Here is a 19,020-nt window from a genome sequence, read left to right on the forward strand (position 1 = left end):
GCAACTGAATATCGGCGAAGGTGGCGCTAAGTTGCGCCGGGCGCAAACTTTAGCGGCCGCCCGGCTGTAGCGCCCCAAAAGTGGCTATACTGAATTTCTAGGCCAATCTGTTTAAGTGATGTTGACTGAGGGATAAATATTGGCTAGGACACCGGGGATAACTCCCCTGCTCTTCTTCGAAACAGTGCCATGGGATCTTTTACGTCCACCTGAGAGTGCAGACGGGGCCTCAGTTTAACGTCTCATTCGAAAGACGGCACCTCCGACAGTGCAGCACTCCCTCAGTACTGCACTGGAGTGTCAGCCTAGATTTTTGTGTTTAAGTTCCTGAGTAGGACTTGAACCCACAACCTTCTGACTCAAGAGGCGATGGTGCTACCAACTGAGCCACAGCTGACACAGCATTGGGCCTGATTTTGATCATTAAAATATTTAAATGAAGCCCGTGCATGCCAATAGCACACACTCATCTTTTAGCCCCATATTTCCTTTTGGAATATTGGGTATGTTGCAATCTTCCAACTCACACCTGCCACCAGCGAGACTCTGTACTACTGGTGGAGCTCAGAAAATTGGGGTTTACATCTCAAATCTACATCTCCAGTGTTTTTCTAGAACTAATTAATTTTTATAATTTTACTTATACAGTAAAGTAAATGTTATTAGTAATTACTTGCAGGATGACCTCTACTCTAATGTACCAGTCCCTCTTAGAGTGAGAATTCTATTGGATGTTGCTGAGGGGATGAGCTGCCTCCATGGGATGGAACCTCCTGTTCTTCACCAGACATTGAAGTCTAGCAACGTACTACTGGACAAAGATTACAGAGCCAAGGTAAGTAATTGCACCAATATTGACAGGGGAAACTGACAGGACTGAATTGGTGCATACTGTATGAATGTCAAACAAGAACAAGTACTGTTTCGGGATAGAAATGTTACACCTACTGGATGATCAATTGAATAACTTGTTTGTCACAGGTGTCAGATTACAATATGTGTAATTGGAAGAAATTGGTTAAAGCATCAGCCCCACTGTCTTGTGTTGTACCCTGTACTGAAGATGTTGTATATATGTCACCAGAACGGCTTCAAGGAAAGCCACCATCCACAATGGGGGATATATACAGGTGAGTATCTTTGAGCATGTCAGATTGATATCAGTACTTATAGGTAGCATGAACTCTAAGCAGAATGCTCGTTCTCAGTCACACCACACCACACCCTATAACAGATGAAATTTAGAGAGACCACGTCAATATGTAGATCTGGAGTAACCGGCCTCTCTAATGGAGTGTCTGATGGTATTGCACAGAAGGGTTCTTGGCTCTGTGTCACTCAGCAAGGTGTCTGATTGGATCTCACAGCTTTCTACACTCTTTTTATATTGAATTCCTCATCTTGTTCTGCAGTCACATGCGTGTACCTGCTGATGGGAAGAGAAACACCTCCAACTTTAAAGGGTAAAGTTCACTGACTATCACGTTTTGTGGTTTCAGAATAGCAATTAAACTTGATTATTGATAATTCAATGCCTCTTCCTCAGAAATTAAACAGTAGTTAGACCAGGAAATGCTTTCCTCACCCCGACAACAGGGACTGCAGGGGCCTGCTTCCCTCATTCATCCTGAAAACAGGGACTGCAGAGGCCCAATTTGTGTCACTCCTTCTGAAACATGCTACTCAGCATTATTATCCAATAACTAGTCTTACAGGAGTCTATGATTAGACCTATTCCTGGACATTTAATCACGTGACTTTTCTTCACATGACATTTGATCACATGACAGTTATAGCAGCTGGCCCCCGATAGTTCAACTGGGTCATGGGCAAAGGTCATGAGTGCATTGTGATTCCCACTCTGCTGTATTTACGATGGTGGAGCAGGTCTAAAGAATTCCGATCCCAATAATTCTTACCTTATAATTATTATTGGTCTATGATGCATAACATTTCTGGTTAGAATTCCTCTGACTGCTTGTTTTGAGTCCAGTTGACCCCTGAGTACCAATATGCAGTGTACACTGACTCACTGGATTTCTTCTGTGACTGGTCTTCTGTGATTGGTGAGAACCACACACGATACTTTAATTTTCCTGATTTCACCATTTGGACTTGATATTGTTATTTTCTGTTCATTTTTTGTTTAGAAATCTCTGGATGGGCCACCCCTCCCTGAAATTTTAGTGGTGTCTCTCCCTTTTAAGGGGAAGCACTTTTGGTGGGGTCCATTAGAAATTAGGACCCTTTCATGTCCATTGGCCAACTCCAAAATGGAATTCTTGTACCATATGTGTTCTCTCAAGTCTCAGTGAATAAGTGTTGGGTTTGTGTGCACTTGACTTTGAAAAAGCCAGAGGTCAGCAGTTCAATTCCAGGTGTGTCCACAACTACTTTTCCTAAAAAGAACCTCCTCATTGTGTATATTTAATATTTCTGGTTCCAATATGCATTACCTTATATTTCTAAACATTAAAATCCATCTGTCGGACTCAGTAGAGAAATAAAAAGTTGAAGTTCCCCACATGTTTAGTTCCATGTTCTGCTTAAAAACACTTTTGTCTGACAGAGTAAATGAAGTGCTCGCAACATCTACAAAGCTCTTTGGTGGCTACACAGCCCCTCAATCCCAAGCCAATTTGGTTACACCTTTGGCACTTAGCTATATCTTCACCATCATAAAATGTTCCTCAGGTTAGAAGGCCTCAAAATAGGCATTATGTTTTTAAGCTATGAATGAAAATCTATGAATGCTTGTGGTTCAGCCTACCTCTCTGATATGTTAACCTGTTTATTACACAGGCAAAGGATTAACTTATTACGTCTTTTTTTAACTCCCAGTTATGGCATGCTGGCATTTGAGGTGCTGACAAGAAGGAGGGCTTATGAAGGTGGGTTATGAAACAGACCTCACGTCTGTAATGATATCAGCAAATAGTGATGTTATTTGCCTGTTTGATTATCATGTCTTACCAGCATAGTTGCCTGATTGATTACTTATGCCTGACCAGCAGAGGTCATGTGACAGAGACAAGCAGTTTGGTTTAGTTTCAGTTTCGTTCTAGATGCATCACTAGCATGATGTCTCCTGTAAATGCTGTTAAAAGAGTTGAACAGACTTTAGATTAAAAGACATTCTCTTTCATAAATGTCTCGTCATTGAACCCACAAAGAAATCAATACATGGTGTCAGAAGTGATTGAAAGAGATGAAGAGGAAAAATCTGAAGTTAAATCAGCTCTCCACAGATTAGCAAGCCAAAAGAGAACATCGTTACTTACCATTAGAGAATAGCTAACGAAGTGAAAAATGGAAGGTTTACTCCCGACGCTTCAGTTGACAGGTAATGTGGCTGAAAATTGGAGAAGGTTCAAACAACGTGTGGGGTTGTATTTATCAGCAATCAGAGCTGACGAGAAAAGTAATAAAAGGAAATCGTCACTGTTCTTACATGTCGTGGGTGATGAAGCGCTGGAGGTGTATAATAACTTGACATTCGCTGTTGATGGAGACAAAATGAAACTAGATAAAATAATGGAACGGTTTGAGGCCTACTGCATACCTAAATGTAACGTGATGTTTGAGAGGCACAGATTTTTCACATGTGTACAGAAAACGGGTGAGACTATTGATCAGTATGTGACTGAACTGAGAAACAGAAGCAAATCGTGTGAATTTGGGGGACTGACAGACTCGCTGATAAAAGACAGACTGGTGTGTGGTATTCCGGATAATGGTCTAAGGGAAAGACGGCTAAGAGAGCAAGTTCTAGACCTGGGAAAAGCCATAGCACTGTGTAGGGCTACAGAGACTGTGAAGTTGCAGGCAAAGGAGCTGTTCAGTGACAATAGCTGCAACGTGGATGCAGTGAGAAAGAACGGATACAAACCGTTTAACAAAAAGAGCGCCAATGTGAAAAAAGAGGCGTGGCCAGCGAACGAAAATGAAAGGGACAATCGAAAGTCATGTAGTCGATGCGGTACACAGCATACACCAAGAAAGTGTCCAGCATATGGTAAAACATGCAATAGTTGCAACAAGAACAACCATTATGCCCGTTGCTGTAAGAACCAAGCGCAACAAAGCAAGGTCCATACAGTAGATGAAAGCGAGATAGAAGAGTTCTATGTAGATGTTGTGTCTGAAAACAAAAAAGAAGAAAGAGACTGGATGTTGACACTAAAAGTGAATGACATACACATTCCATTTAAATTGGATACTGGAGCACAAGTTAATGTGATATCAGAGACTGATTTTAAGAAAATTAGACCCAGACCAAAGATACATGGAATCAAAGTGAAAGTGACAGGATACTCAGGTACTGATATACCAGTGAAAGGAAGATGCATTGTCAAAGTAACACACAAGGACAGAGAGCACACGCTAGCATTAATCGTGGTGCCAAAGGATGTGCAAGCCATACTAGGTTTAAAAGCCTGTGAGAGACTGAACCTGGTAAAGAGAGTCCTCGTTGTGGAAAGCGAAGGAGAGACAGTCTATGATGAACTCATGAAAGAGTACAAAGACCTATTTAAGGGTCTAGGCTGCATTCCAGGAGAACACACGATCAGAGTAGATAAAAGTATGACACCGGTCATACATCCATGCAGAAAAGTTCCGTTTGCTCTTCAAAAGCAACTGAAGGCAGAGTTGGACAGGATGGAAAGCCTGAACGTGAATCAGAAGATAGATGAGCCAACTGAGTGGGTGAGTTCCCTCATCGCTGTGGACAAAAAGAATGGAAAGCTCAGAATTTGCCTGGATCCAAGAGATCTAAACAGAGCAATAAAGAGAGAGCACTTCAAGCTTCCTACACGTGAGGAAATCATGGCACAGTTTGCAAATGCAAAGTATTTCAGCAAGTTAGATGCATCATCAGGATTTTGGCAGATGAAATTGGACGAAGCAAGTTCAAGACTGTGCACGTTCAACAGTCCATTTGGCAGATACAGATTCCTAAGGTTACCATTTGGCATTGCCTCAGCTCCTGAAGTGTATCACAAAACTATCCATATGATCTATGAGCACCTGGAGGGAGTTGATACATCAATGGATGACATCATCGTATGGGGAACCACGAGAACTGAGCATGACGAGAGACTGAAAAAAGTGCTGGAAGCAACAAGGAAAACAAACCTGAAGCTGAATAGAGAGAAATGCCAGCTCGGGGTGACAGAACTGACATTCGTGGGAGATATCCTCAGCAGTGAGGGCATCAGACCAGATCCCAGAAAGGTGTCCGCCATTGAGAATATGCCAAAGCCACAATGCAAAAAGGACGTGCAGAGGTTTAATGGAATGATCAACTACATGGGTAAATTCATATCCAACCTCTCAGAAAAGATGGCGCCACTGAGAAGACTAACTGAAAAGAACATAGAATGGGAATGGAATCATGAGCATGAGAAGTCATGGAGCGATCTAAAGAAACTGTTCACAAAGGAACCAGTTCTGAGGTCTTATGACCCAGCGAGACCCATCAAGATATCATCAGATGCATCACAGAGTGGGCTCGGTGCCGTTCTTCTGCAAAAATATGACTACTGGCAACCTATTGCATATGCATCGCGCTCAATGACAGACGCGGAGACGCGATATGCTCAAATAGAAAAGGAGCTGCTCAGCATCACATACGCCTGTGAAAGATTTCACCAGTTTGTGGCAGGACAAGCAATCAGTGTAGAGACTGACCATAAGCCCTTGATTGCATTGTTCCAAAAGCCACTAAATAGCTGTCCGCTTAGAATACAAAGAATGATGATCAGGCTGCAACGCTATACACTGAATGTTGCGTACACACCGGGTACTGATGTATACAGCAGACACGTTGTCCAGAGCTGTTGACCCAAGTGAGCCCGCAAACACCACAATGGATGAAAAAGTGAACGCCTACGTGGACATGATCACAAGTGCACTGCCCATAGCAGATGCAAAAATGGAGCTCATAAAGACTGAGACAAACAAAGATGAAACAATGAGACGACTGAGGAAAAGCATCTTGGATGGATGGCCCAACATGAAGCAAGACTGCTCACCTGACATAGTTCCGCCCTGCAGTTCCAGTACTCTGCTATCAGTGGTCGAAGACATCATCTACAAAGGAAGTAAAATAGTTATCCCAAAGAGTCTGAGAAAAGAGATGTTAAAAAAGATCCATGGAGGACATCTGGGAATCGAAAAGTGTAAGAAAAGAGCACGAGAGGTGATGTACTGGCCACGAATCAACCAAGATGTGACAAATGAGGTGTCAAACTGCACAATATGCCTGAAATATCGAGCAAGCAATCCGGTAGAACCACTAAAGCCACACCCAGCGCCAGACAGACCTTAGCAGAAGGTAGGCGCTGACCTATTCGTATGTCAAGGGAAGGACTATCTTGTAGTCACAGACTATTACTCCCTGTATCCAGAGGTTTGTAGACTGTACACCACCACTGCAGATGCTATGATAACATGTATGAAAGCCATATTCTCCAGACATGGCGTGGCAAGCGAGGTCTTCACAGACAACGGACCCCAGTTTTACAATGCAAGTTTCCGACACTTTGCCAAAGAGTGGGACTTTGTCCACACAACGTCAAGTCCTCACTATCCACAGTCCAATGGACTAGTGGAAAAATCGGTCCAGACAGTGAAAAGACTGATGTACAAGGCAAAAGACAGTGGAACTGACTTCTACCAAAGCATGCTTGTATACCGCACAACGCCGCTCGAGTGTGGTAAGTCACCAGCCCAACTCCTGATGGGACATCGGCTAAGGTCAAACCTACCCGTCCCGGAGAACCTCCTGAAAACAAAAGAGGGGGAGAAAGTGAGGAAGTTCAAAGAACAACAGAAAGAAAAGCAAAAGTACTACTATGACAGAGGAACACAAAACCTACCTGAACTCCACACTGGTGACCAAGTAAGGTTGAAAGACAAAACAAACACATGGACTCAGAAAGGAACTGTCCTGAGTGAAGTTCAACCAAGATCATACACCATTCAGACAGATGAGGGTGCTGTTCTGAGAAGAAATCATCGAGATCTTCTCATGGGACCAGCCACAGCAAGTCAAAAGACTGATACTGTTGGACAACCGGATAACACAGCTGAGAACACATCATCGGAGGCAACAACTCAGATTCAAGGACAATCAATCAGAAAATCCTCAAGACACGTGAAGCCTCCTGAGAGACTCATTGAGCAAATTTAAGGACTATTGTTATAGAAGGAAGTAATGTTATCTTATTCTTTCTTCAAGTTCTAGTGTATTTACATATTTCATGTGAACACACAAAGCAAGGTTAAAAAACCTTGATCATGATAATGATAATGTAAGTTCATTAAGTGTTACAGTTAAAATGCAGATTAATACAAAGAAAACATGTTGTTAGTTAAAAGTAAAATACTTTTGTTTTAAGAAAAGGAGATGTAATATCAGCAAATAGTGATGTTATTTGCCTGTTTGATTATCATGTCTTACCAGCATAGTTGCCTGATTGATTACTTATGCCTGACCAGCAGAGGTCATGTGACAGAGACAAGCAGTTTGGTTTAGTTTCAGTTTCGTTCTAGATGCATCACTAGCATGATGTCTCCTGTAAATGCTGTTAAGAGTTGAACAGACTTTAGATTAAGACATTCTCTTTCATAAATGTCTCGTCATTGAACCCACAAAGAAATCAATACAACGTCTACTACAGTATCCTCCTTATTCCCCTCCCCTCCCCTCCCCTCCCCATTGTACAGCTCCTGCTCCTTGCTTCACATATTCAAAAGATCATGATAAACATAGAAACATAGAAGATAGGAGAAGGAGTAGGCCATTCAGCCCCTCGAGCCTGCTCCGCCATTCAATGAGATCATGGCTGATCATCCAAATTCAGTACCCAGTTCCTGCCTTCTCTCCATATCCCTTGATCCCTTTAGCCTTAAGAAATTAATCTAACTCCGTCTTGAATATATTTAATGAATTGGCCTCTACTCCCTTCTTTGGTAGAGAATTCCACAGGTTCACCACTCTCTTGGTGAAGAAATTCCTCCTCATCTCTGTCCTAAATGGCTTACCCCTTATCCTTAGACTGTGACCCCTGGTTCTGGACTCCCCGACCATCGGGAACATCCTTCCAGCATCTAGTCCTGTTAGAATTTTATACGTTTCAATGAGATCCCCTCTCATTCTTCTAAACTCCAGCGAGTACAAGCCCAATCGACCCAATCTCTCCTCATACGTCATTCTTGCCATCCCAGGTATCAGCCTGGTGAATCTCCGCTGAACTCCTTCCATGGCAAGAACATCCTTCCTCAGATAAGGCGACCAAAACTGCACACAATACTCCAGATGTGGTCTCACCAAGGCCCTGTACAACTGCAGCAAGACATCCTTGTTCCTGTACTCAAACCCTCTCGCTACGAAGGCCAACATACCATTTGCCTTCTTAACCGCCTGCTTACCTTCAGCGACTGGTGCACAAGGACACCCAGGTCTCGTTGCACTTCCCCTTCTCCCAATCTATTGCCATTCAGATAATAATCTGCCTTCCTGTTTTTGACACCAAAGTGGATAACCTCGCATTTATCCACGTTATATTGCATCTGCCATGCTTCTGCCCAATCACCCAACCTGTCCAAATCATACTGGAGTTTCTCGGCATCCTCGTCACAGCACACACGCCCACCCAGCTTTGTGTCGTCTGCAAACTTGGAGATGTTACATCTAGTTCCCTCGTCCAGATCATTAATATATATTGTGAATAGTTGGGGTCCAAGGACCGATCCCTGCGGTACCCCACTAGTCACTGCCTGACACTCGGAAAAAGAGCTGTTTATTCCAACTCTTTGCTTTCTGTCTGCCAACCAGTTCTCTATCCAAGTCAATACCTCGCCCCCAATCCCATGTGTCTTAACTTTACACGCTAATCTCTTATGCGGGACCTGATCAAAAGCCTTTTGAAAGTCCAAATACACCACATCCACTGTTTCTCCCTTATCTATTTTACCAGTTACATCCTCAAAAAATTCCAGTAGATTAGTCAAGCACGATTTACCTTTTGTATATCCATGTTGACTTGGTCCAATCCGGTCACTGTTTTCCAAGTGCTCTGCTATTACATCTTTTATAATGGACTCTAGCATTTTTCCCACTACCGATGTCAGGCTTACCGGTCTGTAATTACCTGTTTTCTCTCTACCATCTTTTTTGAACACTGGGGTAACATTAGCTACCCGCCAATCCATGGGTACTGTTCCAGAGTCTATCGAATTTTGGAAGATGACCAGCAATGCATCTACTATTTCTAGGGCCACTTCCTTAAGTACCCTAGGATGTAGATTATCAGGCCCTGGGGATTTATCGGCCTTCAATCCCGTCAATTTCCCTAACACCATTTCCCTACAAATACTAATTTCTATCAGTTCCTCCCTTTCATTAGATCCTATGTTCCCCAACATCTCTGGGAGGTTATTTGTGTCCTCCTTTGTGAAGACAGAACCAAAATATGTATTTAATTGGTCTGCCATTTCTTTGTTCCCCATTATAAATTCCCCTGATTCTGACTGCAAGGGACCTACGCTTGACTTCACCAATCTTTTTGTCTTCACATATCTATAGAAGCTTTTCCAATCAGTTTTTATGTTCCATGCAAGCTTACTCTCATACTCTATTTTCCCCCTCTTAATTAATCCCTTTGTCCTCCTTTGTTGAATCCAAAACTGCTCCCAATCCTCAGGTTTACTGCTTTTTCTGGCCAATTTATATGTCCACTCCTTGGATCTTATGCTATCCCTAATTTCCCTTGTTAACCACGGTTGAGTCACCCTTTTTGTTTTATTTTTATGCCAAACTGGGATGAACAAATTCTGTAGTTCATCCGTGCGATCTTTGAATGTTTACCATTGCCTATCCACCGTCAACCCTTTGAGTGACATTCCCCAATCAATCCTACCCAACTCGCGCCTCATACCATTATAGTTTCCTTTATTTAAATTCAGGACCCTAGTCTCTGAGTCAACTACTTCACTCTCCATCTTAATGAAGAATTCTATCATCTTATGATCGCTCTGACCCAAGGGGCCTCGCACAACAAGATTGCTAATTAATCCTTTCTCATTACATAATACCCAGTCTAAGATGGCCTGATCTCTAGTTGGTTCCTCGACATATTGGTCCAGGAAACCATCCCATATACACTCCAGGATAATTATGGATGAGGAAGGACATTCGGCCCATTTGATTCTTCCATCTAGAAACATAGAAGATAGGAGCAGGAGTAGGCCATTCGGCCCCTCGAGCCTGCTCCGCCATTCAATGCGATCATGGCTGATCATCCAAATTCAGTACCCTGTCCCTGCTTTCTCCCCATATCTCTTGATCCCTTTAGCCTTAAGAAATATATCCAACTCCTTCTTGAATATATTTAATGAATTGGCCTCTACTGCCTTCTTTGGTAGAGAATTCCACAGGTTCACCACTCTCTGGGTGAAGAAATTCCTCCTCATCTCTGTCCTAAATGGCTTACCCCTTATCCTTAGACTGTGACCCCTGGTTCTGGACTCCCCAACCATTGGGAACATGGTGAGTGGTGGTGGACAATTAAACAGTTAACAGGAGGAGGAGGCTCCAAAAATATCCCCATCCTCAATGATGGTGGAGCCCAGCACGTGAGTGCAAAAGACAAGGCTGAAGCATTTGCAACTATCTTCAGCCAGAAGTGCCGAGTGGATGATCCATCTCGGCCTCCTCCTGAGGTCCCCAGCATCACAGATGCCAGTCTTCAGCCCATTCAATTCACTCCACATGATATCAAGAAACAGCTGAAGACACTGGATACTGCTAAGGCTATGGGCCCTGACAACATTCCGGCAATAGTACTGAAGACTTGTGCTCCAGAACTAGCTGTGCCCCTAGCCAAGCTGTTCCAGTACAGCTACAACACTGGCATCTACCCGGCAATGTGGAAAATTGCCCAAGTATGTCCTGTCTACAAAAAGCAGGACAAATCCGACCCAGCCAATTACCGTCCCATCAGTCTACTCTCAATCATCAGCAAAGTGATGGAAGGTGTCGTCGACAGTGCTATCAAGTGGCACTTACTCAGCAATAACCTGCTAACTGACGCCCAGTTTGGGTTCCGCCAGGGCCACTCAGCTCCTGACCTCATTACAGCCTTGGTCCAAACATGGACAAAAGGGCTGAACTCAAGAGATGAGGTGAGAGAGACTGCCCTTGACATCAAGGCAGCATTTGATCGAGTGTGGCATCAAGGAGCCCTAGCAAAACTGAAGTCAATGGGAATCAAGGGGAAAACTCTCCATTGGTTGGAATCATACCTAGCACAAAGGAAGTTGGCTGTGGTTGTTGGAGGTCATTCATCTCAATCACATGACATCACTGCAGGAGTTCCTCAGGGCAGTGTCCTAGGCCCAACCATCTTCGGCTGTTTCATCAATGACCTTCCCTCCATCATAAGGTCAGAAGTGGGGATGTTCGCTGATGATTGCACACTGTTCAGCACTATTCGAGACTCGTCAGATACTGACGCAGTCCGTGTCCATATGCAGCAAGACCTGGACAACATTCAGACTAGGGCTGACAAGTGGCAAGTAACATTCGCACTACACAAGTGCCAGGCAATGACCATCTCCAACAAGCGAGACTCTAACCATCTCCCCTTGACATTCAATGGCATTACCATCGCTGAATCCCCCACTATCAACATCCTGGGGGTTACCATTGATCAGAAACTGAACTGGACCAGCCATATAAATACTGTGGCTACAAGAGCAGGCCAGAGGCTGGGAATTCTGCGGCGAGTGTCTCACCTCCTGACTCCCCAAAGCCTTTCCACCATCTACAAGGCACAAGTCAGGAGTGTGATGGAATACTCTCCACTTGCCTGGATGAGTGCAGCTCCAACAACACTCAAGAAGCTCGACACCATACAGGATAAAGCAGCCCGCTTGATTGGCACTCCATCCACCACCTTCAACATTCACTCCCTCCACCACCGGCGCACTGTGGCTGCAGTGTGTACCATCTACAAGATGCACTGCAGCAACTCACCAAAGCTCCTTCAACAGCACCTTCCAAACCCGCGACCTCTACCACTTAGAAGGACAAGGGCAGCAGACGCATGGGAACATCACCACCTACAAGTTCCCCTCCAAGACACACACCATCCTGACTTGGACCTGTATCGCCGTTCCTTCACTGTCGCTGGGCCAAAATCCTGGAACTCCCTTCCTAACAGCATTGTGGGTGTACCTACACCATATGGACTGCAGAGGTTCAAGAAGGCGGCTCACCACCAACTTCTCAAGGGCAATTAGGGATGGGCACTAAATGCAGGCCTAGCCAGCGACGCCCACATCCCATCAATGAATTTAAAAAAAACATCCTTCCTGCATCTAGTCTGTCCAGTCCTCTCAGAATTTTATAAGTTTCAATGAGATCCCCTCTCATTCTTCTAAACTCCAGCGAGTATAAGCCCAATCAACCCAATTGCTCCTCATACATCATTCCTGCCATCCTAGGTATCAGCCTGGTGAATCTTCGCTGAACTCCCTCCATGGCAAGAACATCCTTCCACAGATAAGGTGACCAAAACTGCAGACAATACTCAAGATGTGGTCTCACCAAGGCCCTGTACAACTGCAGCAAGACATCCTTGTTCCTGTACTCAAACCTTCTCGCTACGAAGGCCAACATACCATTTGCCTTCTTAACCGCCTGCTGCACCTGCATGCTTACCTTAGCGACTGGTGCACAAGGACACCCAGGTCTCATTGCACTTCCCCTTCTCCCAATCTATTGCCATTCAAATAATAATCTGCCTTCCTGTTTTTGACACCAAAGTGATAACCTCGCATTTATCCACGTTATATTGCATCTGCCATGCTTCTGCTCAATCACCCAACCTGTCCAAATCATCCTGGAGTTTCTCGGCATCCTCCTCACAGCACACATGCCCACCCAGCTTTGTGTCGTCTGCAAACTTGGAGATATTACATCTAGTTCCCTTGTCTAGATCATTAATATATATTGTGAATAGTTGGGGTCCAAGGACTGATCCCTGCGGTACCCCACTAGTCACTGCCTGCCACTCGGAAAAAGAGCCGTTTATTCCAACTCTTTGCTTTCTGTCTGCCAACCAGTTCTCTATCCAAGTCAATACCTTGCCCCCAATCCCATGTGCCTTAACTTTATACGCTAATCTCTTACGCGGGACCTTATCGAAAGCCTATTGAAAGTCCAAATACACCACATCCACTGGTTCTCCCTTATCTATTTTACCAGTTACATCCTCAAAAAATTCCAGTAGATTAGTCAAGCACAATTTACCTTTTGTAAATCCATGTTGACTTTGTCCGATCCTGTCACTGTTTTCCAAGTGTTCTGCTATTACATCTTTTATAATGGACTCTAGCATTTTCCCTACTACCGATGTCAGGCTTACTGGTCTGTAATTCCCCGTTTTCTCTCTACTACCTTTTTTGAATAGTGGGGTAACATTAGCTACCCTCCAATCCATGGGTACTGGAGATATCCTAATGACAACCTCCACTCCCCCTCCCCCCCACACCACACCCATTGTAGCATCAAATCATTTCTTGTAAAATTCCAGGGCTTTTGTCTCCACTGCTCTATATGGAAGTTTATTAAAAATGTTGAACAATCTATGTGAAGAAGAATTCCATGATATCTGTCCTAAAAGTACCCTTCTCTAGTTTGAACCTGTGTCCCCTAGTTCTACTCCTGTGGTTTAATTTAAAGTAATATTCTGGGTTAACTTTTCCTATACCTTTAATAATCTTACTTACCTCTTTAATTTCACCGCTCTGAGATTTTCAAACTGAAAAGCCCAAGTTTCTCCAGTCTTTTCTCAGAACTCATAACTCTGACACACGGAACGACCCTCATGCCTTTCTCTGCAGTTGAATGTCTTTCTTATTTCTTGGCGACCAGAATTGGATGCAGCATTCAAGGTGAAGTCTGACTAGAGCACTATAAAGTTTGACATATCCGCGCCATCACCAAGACCACCTACTTCATCTCCGTAACATTGCGCGACTCCGCCCCTGCCTCAGCTCATCTGCTGCTAAAACCCTCATCCATGTCTTTGTTACCTCTTGACTATTCCAATGCTCTCCTGGGCGCCATCCCAGCTTCCACCCTCCATAAGCTTGAGCTAATCCAAAGCTTTGATGCCCGTATCCTAATTCACACCAAGCCCGTTCACCCATCACCCCTGTGCTCGCTGACATACATTAGCTCCTGGTCCGGCAACGCGTCAATTTTATAATTCGCATCCTTGTTTTCAAATCTCTCCATGGCCTCACGCCACCTTATCTCTGCAACCTCCTCCAGCCTTACACCCTCCAAGATCTTTGCGCTCCTCCAATTCTGGCATCTTGCCCATTCCCTATTTTAATCGCTCCACCATTGGCACTGTGAAGTGCCTTGGGACATTTTACTATGTTAAAGTCGCTATATAAATGCAAGTTGTTGTTGTTATCATTACCTCCACTGATTTACATTCTACTATTTTGGCTAAGTAGTTCAATGTCCTATTCGTTTTGTTAATTGCTGCTCTGCGTTGGGTTCTTCTTGTAGATAGAGCTTAATCAATGTCTTGCTGCTGTCCATGCCATTCATAAACTTCTTTGTGACTCTTACCTGAATTTATATTTAACTGGCAGCAGCTTAGGCATTTGAAAGTTCACAAGAGTTTCAATAAAAACACCTTTTCCGTGCCAGTATTGTGTAATTATGTAAAATAAGCACATTATACTCAGTATGTTTTTCTTTATCAGAATAAATCACACTAATGTCAATATACTCCCCTCGTTTCCCCAGATAAATGTAACCTGCAGGATTTAGTCCCAGCAATCAGTGATGGAGCAAGACCTAACATAACAGCTGAGGTTCTTCCAGCCAGCCTTCCTCATCGAGACACTCTAATACAGCTCATCACCAACTGCTGGGCTCAGGAGCCACAGGATAGACCACAGTTCAAAGGTACACCTTTCATTCTGTTCCAAGAAAATAGCACACAGATATACACAAGTTACATTGAGTGTACAGCACAGAAACAAACCATTCGGCCCAACAGGTCTATGCTCCACACAATCCTCCTCCCACCCCCTCTTCATCTAACCCTAACAGCACATCATTCTATTCCTTTCTCCCTCAAGTGCTTATCTAGCTTTCCCTTAAATGCATCTATGCTATTTGCCTCAACTACTCCTTGTGGCAGTGCGTTTCACATTTTTACCACTCTGGGTAAAGAAATTTCTCCTGAGTTCCCCATTGGATTTATTAGTGACTATCTTACATTTATGACCTCTAGTTTTGGATACACCCACAAGTGGAAACATTTTCTTTAGTCTACCCTATCAAACCCTTTCATTATCTTAAAGAACTCTATCAGGTCAGCCCTCAGACTTCTCTTTTCTAGAGAAAAGAGTTCCAGCCTGTACAGTCTTTCCTAATAAGCACATCCTCTCAGTTCTGGTATCATCATGGTGCAAAAAAGATTCACATTCTCCAATGCCTCTATATCATCTTTATAAAATGGAGACCAGAACTATGCACAGTACTCCAAGTGTGGTCTAACCAAAGTTCTATACAAGCTTATCATAACTTCTCTGCTTTTCAGTTCTATCCCTCTAGAAATGAACCCCAGTGCTTGGTTTGCTCTTTTTATGGCCTTATTAACCTGTGTCGCTACTTTTAGCAATTTGTGTATCTGTACCCCTCAATCCCTTTGCTCCTCTATGCAATTAAGACTCCTATTATGCAAGCAGTATGTGGTCTACATATTCTTCCTATCAAAATGCACCACGTCACACTTATTTATATTAAAATTAATTTGCCAATTACACACCCATTTGGTAAGCTTATTACTGTCTTCCTTATTTGTCACATTCTTCCTTTGTATTAACTACACCTCCCAATTTGGTGTAGTCTGCAAATTTTGAAGTTGTACTTCCAATTCCTGAGTCCAAATCATTTATGTAAATGGTGAACAACAGTGGTCCCAGCACCGATCCCTGTGGAACACCACTTCCCACCTTTTGTCAGTTTGGGTAGCTACCATTAACCCCCTACTCTCTGTTTTCTGTTTTGTAGCCAGCTTGCTATCCATTCTGCTACCTGTCTCCTGACTCCACATGCTCTGACCTTAGTCATGAGTCTGCTATGCAGTACCTTATCAAAGACCTTTTGAAAATCCAAATATATTACATCTACTACATTAACCTTATCTACTCTTTCTATTACTTCTTCATAGAATTCAGTAAGGTTGGTCAAGCATGGCCTTCCCTTTTGTGCAGGGATCACATATAATATCCCTTAGACCAGTCTGCACGGCAACAAGTAATTTATTCCAAATGCCTGCTTTTATTACCTTCCTTTGAAGGTGAATGATTGCATTTTGGGGAGAGAAATATCAGTATATAAGAGCATAGGAAAGTATATGTATTATCAAAATTTCATTTGCTTGTTTCACTTAATGTGTCTTCTGTCCAAAAGATCAAGGTACATATTTTCCAACATTTGCTAACTTTAGTGAAAAGATAGATGCAACATAAAGTGTGGAAATTTGCTTTATATTAATGTCAACATTTTCACTAAAATTAGATAATGGTGAAAAATATGCTCCCAAGTTGGTTAGTTTCCTTGAATAATTAGCAGCCCGTTTCCTTTGATGTGCAATAAATGTTTTGCTTCTCATGGTGCTAGAGGCCGCTATTCACCTTTGGCCAGATTGAAGAATACCGGCAGATCCTGTTAAGTGCAATGTCCAAAGGCTTTGCACATTTACTAAACCGACAGGGATATTTGAGTTTGTCATCTTGACCTTTGGGATGTAAAGTTCACTTGGCACACTCCAGCAGTGGGTGGATTCTGTCCTGATGAGGGCTGGGGATCGTGCAGTGGCGAAAACAGATGACATTGTCATTCTTAATCAGACATGGGACAACTACCCCATCTACATCACAGAGGTAATGATCAGGTTAGAAAGGGCAGAGTTGACAGTTAAAGCCAAAAGATATCATATTGCAGAGGTGCTGTACCTGGGTCACCATGTTCAAGAAGAGGAAATGGAAACCTGATCAGATAAATTTGAATGCCGCCTTAGAAAGGCCCCACCCTGAAACATGATCTTTTCTTATATCACCCGGTTATCAATTGGAACTTAATTCCCAATCATAGCCAATCAACCACACAATTTATGGGCTTCACCCAAAACAACTTGAAATCAGGTGGGTCTGGTTGCAAACCATTTTTAGTGCTTTGAAATGGCTGAAGGTGACTCTGTGCACAGATCCTGTCAGCCACACAGATCTATGCTAAGTCAGGCAAATGACCAAAATGAAAAACAACTGACATTTATCTGCACTGCAAGCTATTGCAAAAATAAATAGTACACTCATCAAGTGAGAAAGGATGTGGCACTGTTGTGTAGCAATTACAAAGATCCTAACAGTATTTGCATGGTACAGGTTTCAAAGTATGTTCAGAACTTTGGTATGGCTAAATAGAACTTGCGACAAAATAGCTGGCTGCGATGTTGAGAGTATTGAATATAGCATTCTCATGCTGAAGGGCACAGTGAATAGTAATGTCAAAGGTTTTATTAAAACCAAAAATTGTAACAGCATGGAACTTTATTTCTGCTAAGCTGGGGGTCTGATATGTATGAAAACACATTACCAGACTCAAGACTCTCCAACCAAGCAACTGAGAAATCCACAAAAGTAGAGCTTCTCTTTGCATGGAGTGCACACTCTTCCCCACAGGGACACACCCCACTTATCTAAGTCCCGAGTTTAGGCACACATTAGTAACAGCCATGATTTAGGAACCTTCAGTATGTGGAGAGGTACTGCTGGAATTAAACTGTGTAGCTTGCCAACACAGAGCACTGCTTAACTTCCCACTGCTTGTCCAACCAGCCTACCCTTTACCACATTGGCTTTGTAAAATGGGAAGAATCCCAGGCCCCAGTGACATGGCTAATCCCTCTAGGTCCCATTAATGAGCCAAGCTGGCTGTTCATTCACCCCTGATTGCTACAGGTCTGCCTGGCTCAGTTTTTAAATTACCAAGCCTGCTGCGGACGGTTGACTTGGTTCCAATCTTCCATCACCAGGTTTATCATCTTGGACCCACCTTGATCAAAAATGGACTCCATTTATTTGCCAAATGGAGACAGTCCCTGACACGTACATGTTTAAGCCCTTGCTGGGCAAGCAGCAGGTATCATGAACTCTTCAAGAGCGGCATGGTGAGCAGCACAACTTTCCATTATTCGTGCAAATGCATTGCCACCATCGTCCTGACCACAGCATGGAAACATAACATCCCATCAACAGTTCCAGCAGTTGGAGGTGCAGAGTTTCAGCAGTAATTGCTTGTTCTTTACAATGCTGGAAGTATGAATACATGTTTTCTACCTTGCCTCCAGGTAACATCTTCCAGCAACTGTCAGCATGAAATGGAAAAGGCCATTTAGTCCATTCTTTCCACAGTGTCAAGAACTCCCTCCCCATCCATATAATATTATGAAATTAATTTTAGTTTTATCTTGTAGGAGATATTTCAAATTATAGTGTCATGTTCCACCTGTACTCCAATCCACTTCATAGCTCCCTTTGGACTAAACTGCAGATTTCTAAATTGACATGAGGAATCCCATGAATAGGCATCTAGGGGCGGTGTGCATACCAGCCAGAAGGTCTCTGCATTGCATGGGCTCTGCTGTGAGGAGTTTTATCTTTAGAAACTGATGAATAAATCAGAAATCAGAAATGTTAAATTAAATCACAGTTGCCTCGAAAGTTGGCTCCTAATTTCACTACAGTATAAACACATATTTATTTTTTCCAGATTGCGTAACTATCCTGAGAAACGTATTTGATACTTTCGACTCCAAAGTAATGTTGAAAGCAGTTAACAGTGTGACAGTAACACAGGTAAAATGACATGGTATTGGTGGGAGTGTACTAAACTGGATTGAAAACTGGCTGGGTGAT

General features: G+C 43.2%; 1 protein-coding gene across 3 annotated transcripts in view; it reads left to right on the forward strand.

The window, feature by feature from the left end:
* The window catches only part of LOC147116288 (receptor-interacting serine/threonine-protein kinase 2), an 81,282-nt gene that overhangs the window by 18,759 nt on the left and 43,503 nt on the right, over window positions 1-19,020 (forward strand). For all 3 annotated transcript variants that reach the window (XM_085991117.1, XM_085991118.1, XM_085991119.1), the window contains exons 4-8: window positions 680-835; window positions 982-1,130; window positions 2,842-2,891; window positions 14,837-14,998; window positions 18,875-18,960. In XM_085991117.1, the coding sequence (XP_085847243.1) occupies window positions 680-835; window positions 982-1,130; window positions 2,842-2,891; window positions 14,837-14,998; window positions 18,875-18,960 (603 nt within the window). The remainder of the gene's footprint in view (window positions 1-679; window positions 836-981; window positions 1,131-2,841; window positions 2,892-14,836; window positions 14,999-18,874; window positions 18,961-19,020) is intronic.

The sequence above is a fragment of the Somniosus microcephalus genome, chromosome 6 (genome assembly GCF_052327205.1).
Source record: "Somniosus microcephalus isolate GS21.2 chromosome 6, FLI_Smic_1.0, whole genome shotgun sequence".
Taxonomy (NCBI): Eukaryota; Metazoa; Chordata; class Chondrichthyes; order Squaliformes; family Somniosidae; genus Somniosus; species Somniosus microcephalus.